At 38.1% G+C, this 24028-nt stretch overlaps 3 protein-coding genes across 3 annotated transcripts; 2 read left to right on the plus strand and 1 right to left on the minus strand.

Annotated features, from left to right (window-relative positions):
- LOC106095653 (uncharacterized) lies at positions 1–23799 on the plus strand. The gene is made up of 11 exons (XM_059367290.1): positions 1–139; positions 5386–6999; positions 12997–13343; positions 13417–13629; positions 16361–16373; positions 16454–16651; positions 17006–17133; positions 20126–20283; positions 20494–20639; positions 20705–21828; positions 21894–23799. Exons 1-11 carry the CDS (start codon positions 23–25, stop codon positions 23083–23085), a joined length of 5250 nt encoding a protein of 1749 aa, XP_059223273.1. The 5' UTR covers positions 1–22; the 3' UTR covers positions 23086–23799.
- LOC106095660 (protein CutA homolog) lies at positions 1271–2055 on the minus strand. Its single transcript, XM_013262944.2, has one exon. The coding sequence runs from the start codon at positions 2038–2040 to the stop codon at positions 1444–1446; it is 597 nt and encodes a 198-aa protein (XP_013118398.1). The 5' UTR covers positions 2041–2055; the 3' UTR covers positions 1271–1443.
- LOC106095661 (uncharacterized) lies at positions 16232–17185 on the plus strand. The gene is made up of 4 exons (XM_013262945.2): positions 16232–16381; positions 16454–16651; positions 16782–16946; positions 17006–17185. The coding sequence occupies exons 1-4, from the start codon at positions 16328–16330 to the stop codon at positions 17159–17161; spliced, it is 573 nt and encodes a 190-aa protein (XP_013118399.2). The 5' UTR covers positions 16232–16327; the 3' UTR covers positions 17162–17185.
- Positions 23800–24028: the final 229 nt, after the last annotated feature.

Genomic DNA, 24028 nt, shown 5'->3' on the forward strand with positions numbered 1-24028 from the left:
GATAGAGTAGCTAGTTGTAGCAATGAATTTTTTGTTTAATATTAATGTGTGTCGTGTTTGTATGCAAAATGAGCAATCTTCGGATTTATGCAGCGATAAAGATTTGTTGGAAAAGTTTATATTTACAACCAGACTAACGGTAAGTCGATTAATTTAAATTTATTCATTCTATTACAAGATTAATGTTTTGTAGTAGTTTTGTTTGGTGTTATTTTGCAATTTTTTATAAGGGTTGCCAATTAATCTTAAAAATGCATATAGTGCTCAAAGACTTGTTTGGGTAAATATTCAAGCAAAACGTTGGTGATAGACTGGAACAATTAAAAGCTTACAGATCTTTCTATCGGTTACAATAGATTTACCAAAAATATACAGTGGTCTTAGCCTGTTAAATCTATTTTAGGACATATTAAAATTGATGTGGAAGGGCATAAGTGAACTTCATGTTCCAAACTTTCAACTCAAATAAAGTTGAGGCTTCTAGGAAAACAAGGATTTGAAACGAGCATGGGCTTATATGAGGGATGGTTAAATTTTAAGGGCCAATGCTGAATGTGAACCACCTCTAGTAGTCAAGTTTTTTTCTGCATTTCATTTGAAACTTAGCAATTTCAGACCCTATCTGATCCATTGATACAAAATGCAATGCCCTAATGTTATTTGAAATCAACATCGGCCCCTAAAACTTGACCAAAATAAGGGATTTTTTCCTTTGAACGCTGTCGTGTGGTTGCAACAGTGAAACGCTTTTTCATCCTTATGTTAAGTTAGAGGGAATGCCATTAACTTCACTCGGAGATCTTAATTCCATCATGTTCGCCCTAGAAGAAGATGAGTGAACCCATATAGATATTTTAGCACGATTTGCTTTCCATTCCTGACCAAGTCGTCGGCCCATACATTGATAATCGGGATCTAACAAAACCTGACAACATTCCCTATGGTTCAAAGAAGCTTTTCGCATCTTCTAACATGTCCCTGAAGACTATGGCACTTCACAGCCACCTGACTGTTCTCTGTATATATATCTTGACAGTCCGATCCCGCATTGCCATCGTCTTCAGTTCCTTTAGAACTGCGGAAACTTCCGGTTGAAAGACGCTACATCCTTCCAAAATCCCGTATGACTCCGATTCCAAAGTGCTCATTAAAGTCTCCAACCGCTTAGTCGCGCCAATTATTTGTTTTCTGATTTTTCTTATTTATTTTAGTGATTACCATAGTAAAACCTCTCAAATAAAGCTGTATGACAGACTCTCTTAACATCAAATTCGGTTCCAAGAGTTTCTTTATCTTTTATTATTACAAAATTTGCTTGCGTATTTATGTAAAGGTTCTGAGTTTACAAATGTTTATTATTTTTTATTTACAATATTCGATCATGAAGAAAGGTTGTTGAATGTACAAAACTATAACCTAAATCTCATTGTGTATGAACTTTATTTACTTCTTCTCTGGCACAGATTCTGCCAACCATTTCATATATGGCAAATTTCCTTTCTCTATGGGTAATGTTATGACCTCTGCCACACTGTAGGGATGATTGTCGCGAACCCATTTCGTTAGTTCCTCCACATGTGTTGTTTGAGTCTTTATCATCATCAGATATTCATTGTCCTCGTTTACCTTGCCCTCCCACATATAAATGGATTGTATGTTGGGTATGATGTTGATACATGCTGCTAATTTTTGCTCCACCAAACCGTGGGCTAGTTTCTTGGCAATTTTCTCATCTGGTGCAGTTACAAAAGCTACAGAACTTTTGCCCGATTCATACTTAAATTCTCCACTATCCATGATACTATTTGCTGAAATGTTATCGGCGTTTGAAACTTTGGTACAGAAGGCTGCTGCAGTTACACCAAAAGTTGAGAGCACAGTACTGACACTAATATGTTTTGCAGCAAGAGAAGTCAAATTGTCAGCCAACAGTAGATACGACGTGGTATAAAATAATTTTCGTAAAAAATGCATCAAAATTGTCTTCCGATGCCGGTATTGAGATAAAATTAAGGACCTAGCAACAAAATCTTTTGACATATGTTTTTATTTCTATAGGTGTTGCCACTTAATTTCCGTATATGGCCTTTTTATGGGATTATTAAAAGCAAATTAAGGGAAGTTTTTGTCGTAATTTTGTATGCAATTCATCTCTACCTGCATAAGAGGTTCTTCAATTTCAAAATTCTCGCTCAATAGATAAATGAATAATTCGCAGGGATAATCCCTGTTTATCCAGATCAACATCTTGTAACTACTGCCCAGAAACTTCTGGTTCTATACTGGACCAGTGAACAGTGCTACCAGGTGTTTTTCGCAAAAAAATCGTCAAAGTTGAGAAAAAAAGTGGCAAATCGTTAAAATATTTCGAAAAAATCTCAAAATCTTCACTATCTTTAATTAGTCTAAATCAATAAAATGGTGCAATTTTCGAAGGGTGGAAGGCAAATAGAATGTTTTTTTTTTACTTCAATAATGTTGAAGGTTCATACATTTTTTCGGAATACAATATGATTGGAAGGCTTATAATGTTTCAATGGTTTTTAAATGTTAACGAATTGCTACAAAAAGCATCTTTTTTGGGAACTTGATATATTAAAATTTGTATACAGGGCTAAAAAAAAGATTCGCCGTGACATTTAAAATTTACGACGGATTTGCTTCAACCAATCAGAGCAAGAAGAAATAAGTTTATTAGTATTTCAGTGTTAAGCAAGAAAAAACTAATTTAAAAATGTTCAAAATTCCCATTAATTTCAGAGATTTTACCCATAAAACTACCAAGATGGCAGGTAATATAAATATTGGGTTGCCCAAAAAGTAATTGCGGATTTTTTAAAAGAAAGTAAATGCAATTTTAATAAAGCTTAGAATGAACTTTAATCAAATATACTTTTTTTACACTTTTTTTTTAAAACAAACTAAAAGTCACAGCTGATAACTGACAGAAGAAATAATGCAATTACAGAGTCACAAGCTGTGAAAAAATTTATCAACGACTATATGAAAAATCCGCAATTACTTTTTGGGCAACCCAATAGGTTATGGTAGCGATAATATAGCTACTAAGTGCAGACCAGAATAGTTCTGCCTCAATTCCAATTTGGATGACATTTTTTCCAACTTCGTAGGCGTGTGTCTCGATTTTAACCAGGAACTACACATCACATGCGTCAAATGTATGACTCTCTGGTGAACATGAGGATTCCTCGTGAATTGAGTTCATACTATTTTGATGAGCAGGATAATAAGCCTACCACTAGCAAAGGTCTCAAATATGAATATTGTGATTGGAGCTCAATCACCACAAGAACTGTTTTTGTACCCCTTTTTAGGGCTCTTGTATATTTGTGGGATTTTCAGATCATTTGAAAAGGGATTACATTTTGTTGGCTACGATGATGACGTTTTTAATCTGCTGCCAAGATTGGCCAATGGGCTTGGCATAAACCGCCGAAAGATACAGTTGGTGTTATTCACCAATACATGTGGTGGAGCTGCCGCTCTCACTACTGATGGGGGTCCTTACAATGATGATGAGGATGAGGAGGAGTTATAGACAGTTGAGCACCTATTGTGGCACTGCCCTGAAATTGCGGGAGTAGGCGCAGGACTATGGTTAAATGAACACCTTTTTTGTGTCCAAATTATTTCCAGTCACATAGCTTTTCGCCATTCTTGACTACAATAGGGGCTTGAAACGGCAGATAGGAGGCGACTTCACCAACCCGCCTGGCTTCCATTAATATCATGCATGTTGGCTTCTTATTTTCCTTCATTCTAATGTCTGGCATTGCACTGCCAAATTTTGTAAATTTTGTCTATGTTCTTCTGCGCTTTTGAAATCTTTTTCTTGGGCGACACAATGAACCAGTTTCCTGAGTGACGCTGATAACGATTAATGTTGTTAGACGCGTTGTATTATATAACCTACGTTTAAAAACCATAACTGCAGCCAACACAAAAATCAATTCAGAGAATTTTTATTTGAAGCTTATATTGGGTTGCCCAAAAAGTAATTGCGGATTTTTCATATAGTCGGCGTTGACAAATTTTTTCACAGCTTGTGACTCTGTAATTGCATTCTTTCTTCTGTCAGTTATCAGCTGTTACTTTTAGCTTGCTTTAGAAAAAAAGTGTAAAAAAATATTTGATTAAAGTTCATTCTAAGCTTTATTAAAAATGCATTTACTTTCTTTTAAAAAATCCGCAATTACTTTTTGGGCAACCCATTATATCATTTTTGCAGCTGAATTGCAACGGTTGTTACGGATACAATGTGGTACGTAAAGATCGCTTAAAGAATGGAGGTAGAGGATCGGCCTTCGTAATACCCCATTCCGTGCAGTATAGATCTATCTCGCCTGCGCCTGGCGCTAGTGACCTCTACATGGAGTGCATGGGGATAGCAGTCGGGTCCGGTACTGCCGACATAGAGCTATACAACGTGTACATACCGCCGGTTAGCGCGACATAAGTGGGCTACTATCTGACCATAAGGTTCAAGGAGACTTTAATGCTCATCACGTTTCATGGCATTCTCACCAAGATGCGGTAAATAGCTACCGGGTGAATGTAGTCCTTGAAGAACGACCGCCTTCCGTTGCACCTGATAAAATTGACCTCCCCTGGCAAATGAGTAGCTCTTTCTCTCGGTTGACGCAACCGCCTCAACTTCTACAGAGCAAGGATTGATGACGATGTGCAAGATGTATGTCCCAATTGTGACCAGGGACCATACGAAACATGTCACCTGTTAAACTGCCCCGCCCATCTTAGTCGCAGATTTCCTGGATCTGGACACTTAACAGAATCAAGCAGACGAAAGATAGAACACAACTGGTATTTTTCGAATTATGGCCATATTTCTGCGCGATCACGGCGCGACAGAGTATATGCCAGGGAAGTCCTTTTTTGTTGACGGTGGAAAGGTTAAGGACGGGGTAAGCAGTGGACCTTTTGGGGTAATTAGCTGCGGGCGGACAGTTTGGCTATCATTACCTCAGTCATATCCCCAATGTAAAATAATTTCTTCCAATTTTATTTATTTTCTATACCCTCCACTATAGGATGCAAAATGCAAACATAGGGCATCAACAAGCTCTATCCATCTAGTTATATCTATCCGAATTCAAGCCTTAAGAAGTCAATAGGCACTTAGTCGCACAACACCTTGACAATAGGGAAGAAAAATCTTTTGAATTCACTTCTCATGTGAGAGGATGAACTTAACACCTCGCTATTTTTTAACAGTCAGTTCAGAGCTTAAAGCTCTTCCAACATGGGATACCCATGCGCATATGTATTCAAAGTTCGCGCCCGACAAATATAAAAATATCATTTTTGTTTGGATTTTCATGATCAAATTCTGTTTTAATTTTTTAGGTATCGCAGGAGGATAATCTACCAAAAGAAATATGTTCCAAATGCATTATTCGCCTCAAGGTGGCGCACTCTTTTATACTAACTGCTCACGAATCCGAGAAAAATCTAAAGGCGTTCCTGACGAAAATCAGTGATGAGTTTCGAGAAGTGACCCAAAACAATAAAAGTGGCAAAACTACAAGTAATTTCCACTGTGCTTTGAATTCTCAGCAGAATCTCACCGAAGATGAAATGCTAACACTAATTGGGGAATCTGAAACGCCAGTTAAGAGTACTTCACCTAAAAGTAAGCATAGCAAAAATGAGGATAGGCGCTGTGAAAAACGAAAACTGTCACCACTCAAAGGACCTTTAAGCAAAGTATCGAAAGAGGACAGTGGCGGTACCACTTCAAGTGGAGATTTGGTTTTAAGGCCAAGAGTGACAATCAAGCAACCAACTGCCAGCACGAGTGAAAACAAAAGTCGTAAAACTGTGTCCTTACATTCCACCTATGTGCGTGATGAGGAGATTTTGTTCATTCATTCGCCACTTAATGAAATTAAATTTGAAAATGATGATGAATTAGCAGCATTGTGCCAAGAAGAAGATGAACCGAACTCCAAGGAAGAACAAAGTTTGGAAAGTGTAACGTCGAATGGTGAAAGACTGCGGCCACAACCAATGGAAGAGGTAGAAAATGACAATGATGCTGAAGAAGATGTTGAGCATTACCAGGAAGAACACGTTAATGAGGAAGAGGAAGACGAAGAAGACGATTTGGATGATAAAAAGACCGTGAAAGATGAAACGGAGAGTAGTATTTTCAAGAACAACAACACCCAAGATTTTGGCATCAATAATGAATTGTCCCAATCATCTTCGGCTGAATTGAATGACCTCAATTTGGAATCCAATGACACTCTGCATACATCGCCGCTTGCAGGTGTTGGCGATGAGAGCATTGGTATTATGGTGTCAGAAGAGGCAGATGGTTATTTGCGTGAATACGAAACAATGCTTAACAATCAGTACAACACCGCTGAATACATTGACGATGACTCAGTCGAGGAAAATCCCTTAAGAAATGATGAAGCCGATATGTATAATCGAAACGAGTTCGAACACAATGATGAGATATCTTTAGCTCAAGACAACGAAGTTGAAGAAGAAGGCGAAGATGAAAACGAAGACCAAGATGAAGAAAATGCCACAGCCAAAAATCCTAATTCCTTAGATATAAATGCAAAATCCATTGCCAAGGTACAACCAAATAAAGCTAATAACAAATCACCCATTCGCCTTAGGGATCTACAGCCGAAACTTACACGTTTCTATTGCAAGAAGTGTAATCGTGACTTCAGCACCAAGACCAACTTGAATCGTCACATGCAATCGCATGAGGGCAAAAAACCCTATGTATGTACCGAATGTTCGAAAAGTTTTTCACAAAAGGCCACACTTAAACAGCATATGTACACTCATACCGGAGAAAAACCCTATGTGTGCGATATTTGTACTCGCGGTTTTACCCAATGTAAAAGTCTTATATTTCACATGCGGAGACATACCGGGGAGAAACCGTTTCAATGCGAATACTGTTTGATATTGTTCCGGCAAAAGGATGCTCTGAGGGTGAGTTAGAAAAATTACAAAAAAATAAAATATTGGGTTGCCCAAAAAGTAATTGCGGATTTTTCATATAGTCGGCGTTGACAAATTTTTTCACAGCTTGTTACACTATAATTGCATTCTTTCTTCTGTCAGTTATCAGCTGTTACTTTTAGCCTGCTTTAGAAACAAAGTGTAAAAAAAGTATATTTGATTAAAGTTCATTCAAAGTTTTATTAAAAATGCATTTACTTTCTTTTAAAAAATCCGCAATTACTTTTTGGGCAACCCAATAATAACAACTTTGGATACCCACCACCTCCGGTATATATGAAAACCCTCTTTCGTCATAATCCGGTGAAAATTGGATAACTTATGCACCCAAATTCGGCACGGACATTGAGTGGTCTAATAAATATAAGTCACTGTTGAATTTTGCATTTCAAATTTCAAAAAAATCGGGTAATAAATAAAGCTTTTATGAGCTTCAGACCATTAATCGGCATATCGGTCTATATGACATCTATATCCAAATACAGTTCGATCTTTACCATATTTAGGTCAGACCTAAAACTTCTTACTGTTTCAAATTTCAGCGAAATCGAATAAAAAATAAAGCTTTTATGGGCTTCATACTCTTTATCGGGAGAACGGTCTGTGTGGCCACTATAACTAAACATAGTCCGATCCGAACCATATTTGGGAAAGATGTCAGGAGACCTAAAACTGCCCACTGTTTCAAATTTCAGCGAAATCGGATGAAAAGCTTCAGAACCTTTATCGGCAGATTGGTCTATATGGCAGCTATATCTAAATATAGTCCGACCACAACCATATTTAGCTCGGATATTGGGAGGCTCAAAAAAACTGTTTTAAATTTCAGCGTAATCGGGCAATAAATAAAGATTTTATGGGCTTCAGACCCTTTATCTGGGGATCGGGCTATATGACAGCTATATCTAAATATAGTCCGAACTGAACCATATTTTGGTCAGATGTCGGGAGGTTTAAATTAACCCACTGTTTAAAATTTCATCGAAATCAGGTAATTAATAAAGCTTTTATCGGCAGATCGGTATATAAGGCAGCTATATATAAATATAGTACGATCTGAACCATATTTGGGTCAGATGTCGGGAAGCCTTAAGCTACACAGTGTTTCAAATTTCAGCGAAAGTGGAGAAAAAATAAAGCATTTATGGGCTTCAGACCCTTTATCGGCAGATTGATCTATATAGCAGCTATATCCAAATATGGTCCGATTTGGCCCGTTCAAGAGTTTACCCAGCGTGTATCAAAAATATCTATGTATATTTGCCAAATTTTAGCTTAATATCTCAATTTTTGAAGGCTGTAGAATGATTACAACAGACGGACGGACAGACACACATACACACGGACTCCGTAAATCGTGTTAGAAATAGACGATCCCAAATATATATACTTTCTGGGATCGGAAATTAACATTTAGATAGGTTGCAAACGGAATGACTAAATGAATATACCCTCTATCCTACGGTGGTGGGTATAAAAAACGAATAACAAGTATAACGATTGGGTCGAACTTTGGATCCCCACAACCTCAGATATACATTAAGGAACAGGGGCAAGCTTCTCGCATATCTATGAGTGCGGTCCGATTCAAGTTTAAGCTCAATGGTAAGAGGCCTCCCTATAGACGAGTCCGAATGGCCTCTTTGGTGAAAAGTTTTTACATGGGGAGAAGTTTTTACATTGCAAACTACCTCAAAATGTTTCCAGCATTGTGTGCAAACGGAATGACAAATTGAATGTACCCTCGTCCTTCGGTGGGGATATAAAAATAATGAACATTTCATTGAGAAATAGCAGCACTCTTACCAATGAGTATTCCCGATTCAAGTTACAGCTCAATTATTTTACAGCATACGCTTCGCTACAATCTAAAATGATTTTAATACCAACCACCATAGGATGGGAGTATACTAATCTAGTCATTCCGTTTGTAACACCTCGAAATATTCGTCTAAGACCCCACATTCTGACGTCCGTCCGTCAGTCGAAATCACGATAGCGATCGAACGCGTAAAGCTAGCCGCTTGAAATTTTGCACAGATACTTAATATTGATGTAAAACATTGGGTATTGCAAATGGGCCATATCGGTTCAGATTTAGATATAGCTTCCATATAAACCGATCTTCTGATTTGTCTTCTTGAGCCCCTGGAAGCCCCAAGTCTGATTTGGCTGAAATTTTGCATATGCTGTTCTGTAATGACTTCAAACAACTGTGCCAAGTACGGTGCGTATCGGTCTATACTCTGATATAGCTCCCATGTTAACTGATCTCCCGATTTTACTTCTTGAGCCCTTACAAGCCGAAATTTTTGTCCGATTTGGCTGAAATTTTACATTTAGTGTTCCGTTATGACTTCAAACAAGTGTTCCAAGTACGTTCCAAATCGGTCTTCAACCTGATATAGCTCCCATATAACCCGATCTCCCAGTTCTACTTCTTGAGCCCTCATTTGGCTGAAATTTTGCATGTAGTGTTCTGTTAAGACTTCCAACAACTGTCCCATGTACGGTCCAAATCGGTATTTAACCTGATATAGCTACAATATAGACCTATCTCCCGATTTAACTTCTTGAGTCGTTACAAGCCGCTATTTTTGACCTATTTGGCTGAAATTTTGCGTGCGGTATTCTGTTCTGAGCCATATACGGTCCAAATCAGTCTATCACCGGTCTCTCGATCATCCTTGTTCAGTTCATAGAAGCTTTAATTGTTGTTAGTTCGACAGAAGTTTGGTATGTATTGGGTTGCCCAAAAAGTAATTGCGGATTTTTTAAAAGAAAGTAAATGCATTTTTAATAAAACTTAGAATGAACTTTAATTAAATATACTTTTTTTACTCTTTTTTTCTAAAGCAAACTAAAAGTAACAGCTGATAACTGACAGAAGAAAGAATGCAATTACAGAGTCACAAGCTGTGAAAAAATTTGTTAGCGTCGACTATATGAAAAATCCGCAATTACTTTTTGGGCAACCAATAGAATAAAAGGTACCGTGATTTGGCGAGAGATGCCCTCCTTTTCCAAATATGCATTAGATTCTGAATGGATGTATTCACGCCCATTATCAGAACGCAAAGTTCTGATCTTACATCCTGTTAGATTCTCCACTTGGGCTTTGAAAATTATGAATTTTTCAAACACCTCAGACTTTGATCTCAAAAAGTATATTAGATAAAAATAACAAAATACTTTGAGTCTCCTATTGAGTTTATCCTGAAGGGCCGCATACGTCGGTATGTACTAGCTTCAATTAATCCTTCGATTTGTTTGCGATTTGGGTATTGTGGGAATCTGAAAAGAGAATTTTGCTAACCATACACGTTCTGCAATTTATTTAATCTCCATAATTGACCATTATTTGATATCAAAAAGTAAAAAAAAAAAATTCTGGGCTTATCGTCGTTAGTTAAAAGATTTTGTTAACCATTAAGACTTTTTCCACTTTACCGACGTACATATGCGGACCTTTCAGGACATGCTTAATAGGAGTCCCAAAGTATTTTGCCTCGTATTGAGCATGTCCTGAAAGGTCCGCATACGTCGGTAAAGCGGATAAAGTCTTAGCGGTTAACAAAATCTTCTAGTTGCGTTTGTCCTATGTAGATGAGGAAAAAATCCAAGTCAAGTTTTTCAAACGTGATTGCATTTTTTACTGCTGTCAATGGGGCTTCAAATCAAAGTCATTAAAATAGCAATATGTGCAGGTAGATGGAATACTAGGAAAGGGATTGGACTGCACGTCGTTCTCTCGGGTATTTACTTTTCATACATTTACATTTTCCATTGCTGGTGCCATATCTGTAAAGTGCAAAACCAAGGTATATTCATATGCAGGTAGTGACAGTTGCCCAACAATAAAATATTGAGTGCACTATCTGTCAAAATCAGTGATAAGTGGAATTCTAATTTTGTGTATGTTCCACATCTAGGCACGCCAATTGTTTGTTGTCTTCTCTTGAATTAGATCGGGAATGCACAACATGAAAATATGATTGTGTGGGAGACAAGCAAGATATTTTGTTTTTGCATTCAGTGGTGCATGCGTACAAGGTCAATTTGCACTTCTATTCACATAACATGTGTGTTTTTTTTTTAATTCGTCCAATTAAAAATTTGTTCAACATTAGTCTTTTGTACGAACAGGGCTGCCACACGTGACGACTTTTCGGCATTTTGACGATTTTTTGTCCACTCTGACGCTTGATTATTTTTACTTTGAATCCCTTTATAAGTTGACGATTTTTTTCTAGATTTACTTGTATTGAAATTGACCTCATATTGGGAAAAAAGATCACAATTAAAGTTATGGTTGACTTCGTTCGACAAATCCGCATAATTATTAAATTTAAAGGGGCGATATTGATTTTGAATAACTCTAACGCTTTGCTCGATAGTGTATCTTTCCATCATAAAAATTGAGTTAAGCTGAGAATGTACTTCGGTTGCAGCCAGGATGCACTAATAAGGTGAGGTCATGCAAACAGCTGAGTACAATTTTTTTATTTTTGTTTTGATTTTGCAGTAAATTTGAATGTCAAAGGCTTAATACCGCAGCTGTGATATGAGAATGTACTTCGGTTGCAGCCAGGATGCACTAATAAGGTGAGGTCATGCAAACAGCTGAGTACAATTTTTTTATTTTTGTTTTGATTTTGCAGTAAATTTGAATGTCAAAGGCTTAATACCGCAGCTGTGATATTTTTTTAATATCATAAAAAATCCTCTATTTGATCCGATAAGCAACAAAGCAGTGTTATAATGATGAAAATACAAATATAAAACACATTTGAAGAAGATAAGTTGTAAAATAAAGTTTATTTCTAAAACCAGTTTGACATTTCAATTTACGGCATTTGCCACTCAAGGTATTTTCGTTTTTCGTAGATTTTTGATGTTGCGCCAATGACATTACCTCCTAATTGTACCATGACAGGTACGCAACTCAAATGAATTTTTTTTTGCGTAACAGGTATTTTGTTGCTTATGTGTGGAATATCGGATCAAATAGAATTTTTAGATTTAGAAAAAGTCAAATTTGTGTTATCAAGCCTTTGACATTTAAATTAGTTACAAAATCATTATGACCTCACCTTATAAGTGCATCCTGCTTACTTGCAAGCGAAATTTACGGTAACGATACCGGTAATGAAAACGCTAGAGGTGCATACTTCGCTTTAAGTCTGCAATTGAGAAATGTCCAATGAAATACAGAAAAAGCTTGACGTTTACAACATCTAGCCTTAAAATAAAACTTTAAAATGTTATTAGCTCTCCAATCATATTAAAGTCGGAACTCCATATCTTTTGTTATAATTTGTTTTGTTTTTACAATAAAAATTATATCCATATTATATTGTGGAATACGTTGGATTTGAATAAGGAATGTAAGATTTTCCTTGTTTTCTATTGCGCTTTGTGCACCAAGTCGTCTTTAAGAGTCCTGTCCAAATTCAGATGTGTGCTTTACAACCTACTCTAGTTGGGATGGTATGTAACCCCATGATCCATTCGACATTGTCCGCAGATGATATTTCTTGGTCGAAATTAAAATAATTTTGAAGTAAAGTTATTGATAAAGATTATATTGGTCTTCCATCCTTAGAAAATTGCACTACTTTAAAATGTTTGTCAAAATTTTTGACGATTTTTGTTCTTTCTTAATTTTGACGATTTTTGCGAAAAAGAGCTGCCAGCACTGCTTACCAATCGCAAGTCATGGTCCAATGGAAAATAGAATTTTAAAGTCAAAAATTATCAAAGCAATTAATCACTTTGTTAAAATTGTTTTGTTTTTAATCAATACCATGTTTAATTGTTCAAATTAAAGTCAATATTTTTTCTGTGTAGATATAGTACCACAGTTGTGGTATGAGTTATAAGAAGCATATATTCTCAGTTAGTTTTTGGACGGAATCCAGCTTTTGTGATTTGTTTCGAATTAATATATTTTTCTTCTTATTTAAGATCCATATCCTGAAGTATCACGTGGTCGTCGAAAAAACCTCAACTGGAAAAGAAATCTTCACTTGCATTATATGCCAAAAGAAATTTTGTTCTAAAAACAAATTCAAAATACATATGAAAATTCACACGACCACAACGGAGCAACAAACGGAAAATCAATTTGACATACACCAGCCTATATTTCAAAATAGTAAAGCAGCAACTTCTACTGCTTCCAGCCAAAGATCATTCCCACACGGAGAGACATTGGATACAGCTGTAATGAAGGTATCGGCATCGTCGGCATCAGAGCCCCAAAGAGCAAAGAAATTTCAGTGTCGCAAATGTTTTAAATGTTTCGCTTTAAAGTAAGTACATTGAAATCTGAAATATTTTGTCCATTCCCTGATTATTTATCTCTCTCCCCCACCCTCTGTTCAGAAAAAGTCTTGTACGTCATATGTCAATTCATTACACTAACACCGAAGAGGAGATGACTGAATGTTCCGATTGTGATATGCAATTCGCAAATTCTGCGGAATATCAGGATCATTTGACCCAGTGCCATCAGTTTGCTTGTTCAGCCTGTCCCGAAATGATTTTTAAGACAATAGAATATCTAAAACTCCACATGTTGGAACATGACTTGAATCAGTAAGTGAAAGTTTAAAAGTTTATTTGTAGTTCATCTTAACTTATTTACAATATTGGAAAATTTATTGTAACATTTTAATTTCAAACAGTATTTTGGGGTCCGCTTAGCTATTTAGAATAATCCTTACTCGGAGACGTTTACTTAAGATAATACAAACATTTTAAGTTATTTTCAGCGAGATGTATATAACAAATCCGGATATTCAACAGAACAAGCTAACATATTAAGCAAATTTGGGCTACTGCTCTACAAAGGCCATTCATTTGAGGTGCTACAAATATTTTAAGTTATTTTCATCAGGAATTTATACAATAGATCTTAATATTTAACCCTAGAACTCAGATCTCCAACTCGTTGTTGTTCTTGTGAGAGTGTGTTCTGTCTTCATTTTAAGTGTATTAGCTATGGCTAAGTTTGATAAACACTAGAAAGACCAAGTGGCCTTATTTACACATTTTTTGCTTTATTCACCATATGAATTCTGAATCTGAAAATAAACAGGGTAGTCAACGAACATAAGCGGACTTTGTGACTGGAACACTTGGAGCAATGTAACTTAGGCAACGGTTTAGGCAAGCTGTGGTCTACTGCTAAGTCAATCTTGAACCCCGGTAGACGGGATGACAGGACTTCAATCACTTTTGGCGAAGTAACCGTGACTGATCCGAAGAGATGCGCAGGTTGTTCAACTGTCAATTTATTGTACATCCCGAGAGTAACATTCGCCGTATCCGTGGTCTCCGAGCCGATGGACAGCCATCATTGGCCGAAGTTACGAATGTCATCCGTAGCGCCAAATTATCCAATGCGTAGGCCCCGACGAAATCTCTACATTGATGTTGAAGAATCTGGATTTACCTGGAGTTGAATACCTTACTACTGTCCTCAACCTGTCTTTGAACACTCTTATAGTTCCCGATGAAGCACCGTAGAGAGAAACAGTGAGTTCCCCAAGGTGGGGTGATATCTCCGGCACTGTTGAACCTCTACCAATCCTCCATTCCACCTCATCCAGACGGCATAGAGATCTATCATATGCGGACGTTTATACAATCATGGTATCTGGCTCCACACCCATTGTTAATATCTGCGATGGGTTGAACGTCTACCTCAACGAACTTTCCTCATATTTCGCTGCAAGAAATCTACGACCAAATCTTCAGCCACATTGTTGACTACAAATACGCGTAAGGTGAATACCCAGCTGACTGTGATGGTCGATGGAGAAATGATTCAGACCATAAAGTGTCCCAAAATACTTAGCATCACATTTGACGGCTCTTACACATTCTCCCCACATGCCACAGCAATTTGCGATAAAGTCAAAAGTAGAAACAAGGTCCTCAAGTCACTTGGCGGCAGCACTTGGGGGTGCAGACAAAAAAAACCTTTTTGACCACGTACAAAGCAATTGGCCGATCTGTGGTAAGTTATGCAGCACCAGTGTGGTCTCATCAGCTATGTGACACGCAGTGGTATAGTATTCACATCTGTCAGAATGCCGCCCTCCGAACGGGCTGTCACCTTAGTTCTCATGTGGACCACCTCCATCAGGAGACAAAGTTCCTACCAGTGCGAAGACATAACTACATGCGTTTAAGCAATACCTTGTGGTCTGTTATCGCAGAGACCATCCAAATCATCATCTTGTGGATTGATATCCACCACCCAGAAGCCTTAAGGTAGATCTACATGATCTAGAGCGTGAGGTTCAGCATTATAAGAGAGAACCTCTACATCAAGTGGCATATCAAGAGGGTCTAGACAACATTCATGAAGAGATGGTAGCAAATGCGGTAAAATGCTAACGGGTGAATGTAGTCCTTCGAGAGCGACCGCCAACCATTGCACCTGAAGAAATTGACCTCCCCCGGCAAACCAGAGTAGTTCTGGCTCAATTACGTTCCGACAGATGCAGCCGTCTCAACTCCTACAGAGCAAGGACTGATGCCGACGTGAAAGATGTATGTCCCGATTGTAACCAGGAACCACACGATATACGTCACCTGTTTAACTGCCCGGCCAGACCCACTCGTCTCAGACCCAGATCCCTGTGGATGCACCCCACCTTAGTCGCAGAGTTTCTGGGTCTTGACACTCAACAGAATCAAACAGATGAAAGATAGAACACAAAAAACTGCTACAACAACGAGAAGCTCAGCTGAGAGTTACAGGGCGCGTTGCGGAATGGGGAAAGCTCCGTATATGGAGTGGCTGCTGCTGCAGTCTCAGTGAGAGGCTCGGCGGCAACGGTAATTGGCTAAATACTGTTTGCCTGTGAAACTCGATAGGAATGTCGTCTTTAAGTAACCAATTGGTCATTACGTTTCGGAAGCTATAGGTTCTTTGAACTGGAACAAGCTTGCTTATCTATTGAGCTTGACGAGGGTCGCTACCACAACATACAAATGGAGTTACAACAATAATTTTATAAATGTAGTGTTTCTGACCCATGTTTTTATATGGGAAATATGGGTTATCTACCATCTGACATGATATTTTTTACACCATAAGCAGCAACAAATTAAATAAAATTTAAATTTCTAACAAATAGATTTAGAGAATAACATGTTTTCCAGTGATCAGATCAGATAAACATTTAATTTCTATTGTTAAGATTTATTATAAAATAGCCAGTTTAGCAGCTAGCGCTAGTAGTGAGTTGAGGATTTCTCTAAAAAATTAAAACAATTTTAAATGTGGAAAATATTCAAATTATTATTACTTCAGTTTGCTTGGCAGTGCCTTCAGGTAACAGATCTTAGATTTATAATTTTTGAACTCTTATGTCTACTACATTTCCTTCGCCTGTGTATATTTAAGGCAGCAGACTATGCCATAATTGGTGACGATCAGACCTTCTTTCAAGCCTGCGATGCTCATGATGATGGTGGTACAACAAATTTAAAGGAGCTGGTCGAGTTTAATATGATCAATGAGTATGCGGATGACATGGAGACGATTATAACCAATGGCAATGTAACCATCTTAGTTGATATTGATCCTCAGGTTCCTATATCCGTAAGTTGTTCAAATTGCCTGTGTTTTCCGGCCTCCGTTGTGAGAAAGTCGCAATTATGTCAACTAAAGAGGCAGAAGTTTTACAAAATTTCTATAAGAGGAAATATTGTCATATCCTTATAATTTTTAGCTAGAAGTCGAGATATATAAATGGGAGCGTGGTACTTGGGTAGATTCAATTTTTTCAATTAGACGTTCAAATTTTTGTGCCACCGCCTTTAGTCCCAAAGAATTCTGGTATCCTTTTATCAAGCAATTTCCTGAAGAGAATCGTGTCTGTCCCCCAAAAAAAGGAGTAAAATATTGATGTATTTTAAATTAGACTATTTGATTAAATTTTTTCTTTCTTTTTAGCATGTTTATCAATTCAAAGATATCAAAAATCGCATGGATTTTTTCAACGTTTCTATGAGCCATGACTATTCGGGCAAATATAAGGCTATAATTTATTTTATAGTCGACCAATATTCCTTGTGCCTTTCGTCGGTTGTCGATGTATGGAGCTCTTGAACAACATGTGAATGATGAGGAATAGAATGCTTTAATAAACAAAAATTGTAAAAGAAAGCAAAAATGTTTTTTACGAAATTTTATTTTTATAGCAAAGTTTAAATGTTAGTTATGTAGTGTGCGGCCTAATGTACATACCCAGCGCCACCTTAATGACTCTAATATGACTCCAGCGACACCTGCTGGCTATGTTTGGCTCCCATCAGGGAGAGAGAGAGAGAGATAACCAGCTGACACCAAACTGTCATTATGGCTGCCCATATGTTTTGTTAGAGCCGGCTGGAAGACGTACTTCATGATGGAGGTCAACCAAAGCCAAGCTGGCTAGAGCCCTCGCAATAAAGCGTCCTTTTTTGGTTTGGACTCGGCAGGTGGAATTGGCATCTACACAACCCAGAAAAAAGGAAAAACGAGCATCAAAGTGTAGAAGTTTTTTTATTAGACTTTTGGTAGTTCAATGTGTGAGAAGAAAAAGGCTTCAAATTACTTAAAAGGAAATTTTATTGCAATGTTAAAGAATAAAAATTTAAAGAATTTGAAAACCTTGAAAGTCCAAGGTCTAAAAATATGGTGTTTGCCTGCCTAGCCGCTTTATTATTAATAAAGCGGCTAGGCAGGCAAACACAATATATTTTCTTTAGTTTTTTAAACGACGCGAGAGTTAATAGGCGTTGTGATGAGTCGTCCCCCAAGCACTTGGTCACACATTTGGATATCAGATACGTTTCTACTCCCCATTTCCTTTTATTTAAGTTCCATATTGCCATGACCAGTAAATAATTTCGGGGATGTTTTGGGGATTGTGGGGGACCGCGAGAAACTTGGTCCTGAAAGGCCCTGAAAAAATATTAGCATAGTGTTCTACTCTCAAATATAATTTGTTTGAACCATTTTTTGCCATTGGTTTAATTGCAATAATCCCTCTTATTGCAATAGTCAGTAAATATGTCCGGTTTGGGAGGTGGACCCTAAACAATTAACATCGTGCTCCACTCTCTTTGAGCCGCAAATTGTCATGGTAAGCAAATACGTTCTATTTGGGGATTGTTATAGGGGTGGGACGCCCCCTAGACAGACAACAGATTCGTTCTCTACACCCAAATACTACCATTGAACCCCATATTTCAGATGTCGGCAAACATGTCCGTTTTGGGTGGTGGGGGTGTTTTGGGGGTTGGACAGTCATCAGATTCGTACTCTACTTTCAAATAACTTTGAGTCCCATATTTCTGTAGTTGGCAAACATATCCGTTTTAGGGATTGGGGAGGCCACTCGGTGACTTGGTCCTGAAAATTTATGTTAGATATACTACTCTAAAAAATATTTTATTGGAGTTCCATATTTCCATGGACGGTAAATTTGTCCACTTTAAGGGAGGGACGGTCCTATAGACACTTTTTACCGAATGTTGATATCTGATTCGAGTTCTACACCCTTTTATTTGCTACGGTCGGTAAATTTGTCCTATTTCGGGGTTATATGGGGGAGGGGTGATCGGATTTAAATTGCAACCTGTAGTTTGTACACAAATTAACATGAAAAGACAAATGGACATACATAGCTAAATCGAATCAGAAAGTGATTCTGAGTCGATTGGTGTGCTGCTGGGTGTTACAAACAAATGCACTATGTTATAATAACCTGTACCACAGTGGTGGTGTAGGGTATAATAGCTGATTTTTATTTTAGTACTATATAGTGCAGTGCAATGAAATTTGTATGAAAATTACATCGATCCAGGACAACGAAATTCTGGATAAATTACCAGTGCAGGCTTATGTAGAACATCTGTTGTCAGGATTGCCATGATATGTTTTTCACACCTAAGTGTGGCCACCCGCAGAAATCCCCTATTGTGAATGGCAAAATAAAATTAAAATCAATTATTTATACAAATGCGTGCACAAATCTTAATAAATTTTATTTGATAGCTCAGCCCACACATGTTTTGCGTATTAAAGTGGCAAATTTTAAAAAAACATTTGCAATTTTTTTCTCGTCTTGTTTTGACAGGTTGGTAAATGGCGTTACCACCTCAAGGCAAACAAACAGACTTGCTTGTTGCGTTTTATATTTACCCTTTACGGCTTATCCATGGTTGAATAAGAAACATACCCAAAATGTACATTTGCAAAATTTGCCCACTAGAAACAGGGGCAAACTTACCCAGCTGATGGAATTGTCCAACTCCAAAGTTGTTTCCCAATGCTTTTTTTAGATTTTAAAATTTTTGTACATTTTGTTCCTTTTTTCACATTTTAATTGTTTTAATTTATTATTTACACATTTCTAATCATAAATCTTTTGATCTTGTGGCTGCTACACATGATAATGCAAATAAAAACTAGAATGTCAATTAGGAAGTGTCTAGAAATTGTTGTTGGACAAGTTAGCCAACCTTGTTAATTCAATCATGCCAAAATCTGACATCATAAAACTGTATAACCTGGCCAGTTGTTAACAGCTGTTCGCGTGAGACCACCATTTTAAATCCGTCACAACCATAGCCAATCAATTAAAGGTGGTCTCATTTGTACAACAACCACAAATTATATGGTGCTATCCGCCATCCTTCCATCAAGCTGATCGAAGCTTTGTCAACACACACAAAGAAATTTGTGTGCGTGTGTGTATATGTGTGCGTACATGAGCCGGTAATATGCGGGAAAGGAGATGACAACAAAGAGAATGTAAACAAAAATCTGACATTTTAATACCGTCAAACCATGGCGATACAATTAAGGGTGGTCTCATTTGTACAACAACCACAAATCATGTTGCAATCCGCTATCTTGCCATCAAGCTGATCGACGTTTTGTCAACACACACAAAAAATGTGTGTGCTTGTGTATATACATGTGCGTACATTAGCAGAGAAAATGCGAGAAAGAAGATAACAAAACAGAGAATGCAAACAAAAGTCTGTCATCTTTATACCGTCAAAACTGACCGGCTGCTAACAGCTATTCGCGTGAGACCACCTTCTTAAATCCACCTTGCCATCAAATCTTGCCGGCTGTTAACAGCTTTTCGCGTGATACCACCTTTTTAAATCAGACTTGGTTCTCACGCACTATTCCACTTTCTTCTGCTGGCAAATATAGTACGCGAACGATATACAGTAATAATTTGGGCAAATTTTTGAGTACGCGAACACTCGTATTTATTTTATAGTACTTTTTTTAGTTTTTGCTACAGGTGTTTTGGGGTAACACTGTTGTTCAACTACTGTTTAAAGCATACCCTGCGCGCCAAATTTGTATTTTTTTATGACGCCGTTTGTTATATTTTTTCCTGAGCTCTGAACTTCAGTTTGTTTACAAATTTTAAGCAGTGGTCGTTGCTTCTAGGGGAATTGTTTTTAACAAAATGTCTTTGGAATTATGCCGAATATGCGGCAATAATCAAAATCTAATAAATATTTTTAGTGGGGGTCTGGAAATGCGAGATAAACTACTCAAATGTGCAAATATCGAGGTAAGTTGGCTGGTATTCAACACTCTGGGATGATGTGATACATTTGTTGTTGTTCTCTGGAGTAGATAAAGCACAATGATGTCTTGCCCAAAGTTATTTGTGGTCAATGTGATGCCAGACTGGACATGTCCTATACGCTGCGCAAGCAAAGCGAGGAAATGCAAAAGCATCTTGAAAGCGAAATGAAAAAGAGGCGTTCTCAAAACTCTGAAGAAGGCCAGCCGATGGTTCAAGAACTGAAAGAAGAGGCCGAGGTACATTATATATCCGACGAAGAGCCTATCAAGGAGGAATGTGCAATCCAGAATAACAAACACTATACTAATGCCAGCAATGTTGATAATTTCCTACAAAGTGAAGAGATTGTGGTGACAGTCGAACCCGACAATTTGGACACTCATAGTGAGTCGACGCTGATGGCATCGGAGACCGAAGCAATTGATAATTTAGAAATAAACTACGACTATCATATACCGGTGACTGCAATGGCAGAAAGGGGTGGTGTGCCCTCTAATTTGGTAGATGACATCGACTCAAGCGAAAGTTTTAGTGCGGCTGCAGATACTGACAGCATGAGGCTACTCCAAACACACGCAGCAATGGCCTTCAATGAATATGAAAGCGGGGCGGTTGATGTGGATGGCTACAACAATGGTGAAGGCGTGCCCTCCGATTCTAGTTCCAATTTGCTGCAACCTCAAGATTTTTTAAGCATAGATGTAAGGTCTAATTCAGAGTCACCTGCACCATTAGAGCTTGACCAAAATGACACGGAATATTTTCCCAATACTACAAAGACGTATAAATGTGCCACTTGTTCTGAATGCTTTCCGAGAAAAAAAGACTACCAGCTGCATATTGTGCAGCATGGGCTGACACGTTTCCAATGTTTGCAGTGTTTAGAAAGGTTTCCCTCACGCTATCGTTTGTTGCAACATGAAAAAGAGCATCCCAATGGCCAAGGGTTTCAGTGTAAAATATGCAATCGTCAATATGAAAAGGCCCACTATTTGCGCAAGCATATGGAAAATTGCGACGCTGACCAGTCCAGGCTTCAATGCAACATTTGCAATATGACCTTTAGCAGAGCGGATGCAGTGAAACGACACCAAAGGACGGTGCATCCCACGGGAGAACAGGCCCCTAATTCACTAAATAAAAAATGGCATTGCAAGTTATGTGGCAAAAGGTAAAGGAGGCTTGGAGACATATGTATGTGAACAAGTGTTGAAGATTTCTTTTTTGTTTTTTCAGTTTTCGTTCTCAAGTTGTTTTTGAGACTCACAAGATACAACAGTCATGCACTCGGCCAGGTCGGGGAGAACTTGCAAATATTTCGGTGCCGCCAGACCTAATAATGCTGTGTCCGGATCAAAGATACAAGTGTGCAGTTTGTAATAGGAAATTTAAAAACATCTCCATATTGAGAACTCATTTTCTAATACACAAAGACATCAAGCCTTTTCCCTGCACAAAGTGTCCCAAGAGATTCCGCACCCGCTATGCTGTGATAAATCATGAACGCATACACAACGGCGAAAGACCGTATGTTTGTGAGGTTTGTAACCAGGGATTCCGTCAAATTACCCATATGAAACATCATTTAATGACCAAACACAATCTGGACAAGCCGGTGAAATGTCCCGAGTGCAAAGAGGGCTTTATAACCAAGTGGAAGCTAAGAGAACACTTGCGCAAAGAACACTATACGATAAAGGCTTTCAAATGTGCTGAATGCCCCGAGGAATTTTTCCTAAAATACGATTTAAAGCGACATGCCAGAGTAGTGCACTTAAGATCGGTGGACATTGTGGATTCGGATAATGAGGGTGTCAAAAGTACTACACTGATGGCAGCAGAGGGTACCACGGATTCAGATGGTGGGGAAAATAATGCAGATGCAACGTTGGGGGAAGAACATTACAATGATATCGCAACACTTTACCAGACTGAAGAGCAGGTGATAAACGCAGCACAAGCCGAGGAGATTATTGCTATCGATGAGGATACAAATAATGAAATGGTGCCTAATGGAAATGATACGCATGTCCATAATGATGATGATGATGATGATATTCAGATTGTTGAAGATACTGCTCTACAGTTGGACCCTAACAATCTAGAGCTAGACATGGACGATGCTTCACCCACTAATGTATATTTCTTGAATGATCTCGACTCACCTCCTCCTTCACCACCCACCAGCCAACCTGCTACAGTAGCCCCCACAGAATCTGGTGTAACTCATACCATCAGCACTGAAGACATAATGGATTGCATACAATTGGATGATTCTTCGGACTCTTGTAAATTGCCGACTAGGCAAGAAAATGCAAATGATAGTTATTTCGAACAAGAGGATGAAATCCATATAACAGAGGAACGAATTGAAACGTACACAACTAGTAGTTCGAGTTTTTACAACATCAATAATATACGTTCATAGAAAGGTACACATTCATTGTGCTAAACATATTCAGGTATGTTTTCGAAAATAACCAACAAGTTCCTCACAAATGCATAGACTTTTTCCATATGAATCTACTCCACCTGATTTAAGTTCTAGGTCTTGTTATAAGGGATCTTCTTTTTGTTGATCAAGCGAGAACTCTGTGTGGGAAAGTTACACAAGGTCAAAGGCCTCATGATATCGTCAGCACTAGTAAAGGTTTATCCATGAACACCTTACTGACAAAGAAAGGAAATATTTTTCCTCTATTTGAAATAAGCTCAACGACAAGCTGAGATTAGCTTGTGACCAAATTTTGCCAAAATTTTCTACAAAAATAAAAATTTGCCTAGATACATCATGGCTTCATCTTGTCACTGCTGAATTCAATGACGTATCTGTCGAATCGCAAAGCCTGGGCCTCTGTGCTTTGCATCAAGTTTCCTAGATATCCCAGTGCTCGGCATTGCACTCTCAATCAAAACTAGATCACCTTCGTTGTACTGGAAAGGTGGTTTATATTTCACGTCAAACCTGGCCTTCCACACCTCTCTCGCTGCTGAGCTATTATTCATGGCATTCTCTCGGTGTTCGCTTGGAGTCGTCATTTCGTTGTCATCGGCAACCGCAGACAAATGTTTGTTACCACTGATGTCTCGTAGTTAAAAATCAAAAATAAGATCAATAAGTGAATACTTATACGACCTAGCATTGACCTAGCATTGACCGACGTATTGATCTTCCATTGGACATGTCTGAGTTCGTTGTCCCAGTTCTTGGAATTCAGTGAAGGCCTCGGGAAAGACAAAATAGTTTGGTTCACCCGTTCGGCCAACCCATTCGGTCGGGGTGTCCATACTGCAACCTTGATGTGTTGAATATCGTTCTCTTTACAATAATCAGCAAACATCGACAATGTGAAAGATGTCTCGATCAGTCA

Source organism: Stomoxys calcitrans, chromosome 4, assembly GCF_963082655.1.
Source record: "Stomoxys calcitrans chromosome 4, idStoCalc2.1, whole genome shotgun sequence".
In the NCBI taxonomy this organism is placed as follows: Eukaryota; Metazoa; Arthropoda; class Insecta; order Diptera; family Muscidae; genus Stomoxys; species Stomoxys calcitrans.

What these genes read in the sequence shown, in the direction of transcription:
- LOC106095653 (XM_059367290.1), top strand. Translation starts at nt 23, where the DNA reads ATGAATTTTTTGTTTAATATTAATGTGTGTCGTGTTTGTATGCAAAAT. An exon ending in GGCAAAAGGATGCTCTGAGG is followed by an intron (nt 7,000 to 12,996) that starts GTGAGTTAGAAA and finishes TTCTTATTTAAG; the next exon opens with ATCCATATCCTGAAGTATCA. An exon ending in TGCAAGTTATGTGGCAAAAG is followed by an intron (nt 21,829 to 21,893) that starts GTAAAGGAGGCT and finishes TTGTTTTTTCAG; the next exon opens with TTTTCGTTCTCAAGTTGTTT.
- LOC106095660 (XM_013262944.2), bottom strand. Translation starts at nt 2,040, where the DNA reads ATGTCAAAAGATTTTGTTGCTAGGTCCTTAATTTTATCTCAATACCGG.
- LOC106095661 (XM_013262945.2), top strand. Translation starts at nt 16,328, where the DNA reads ATGTGGAAAATATTCAAATTATTATTACTTCAGTTTGCTTGGCAGTGC. An exon ending in TTGCTTGGCAGTGCCTTCAG is followed by an intron (nt 16,382 to 16,453) that starts GTAACAGATCTT and finishes TGTATATTTAAG; the next exon opens with GCAGCAGACTATGCCATAAT. An exon ending in ATCCTCAGGTTCCTATATCC is followed by an intron (nt 16,652 to 16,781) that starts GTAAGTTGTTCA and finishes TATAATTTTTAG; the next exon opens with CTAGAAGTCGAGATATATAA.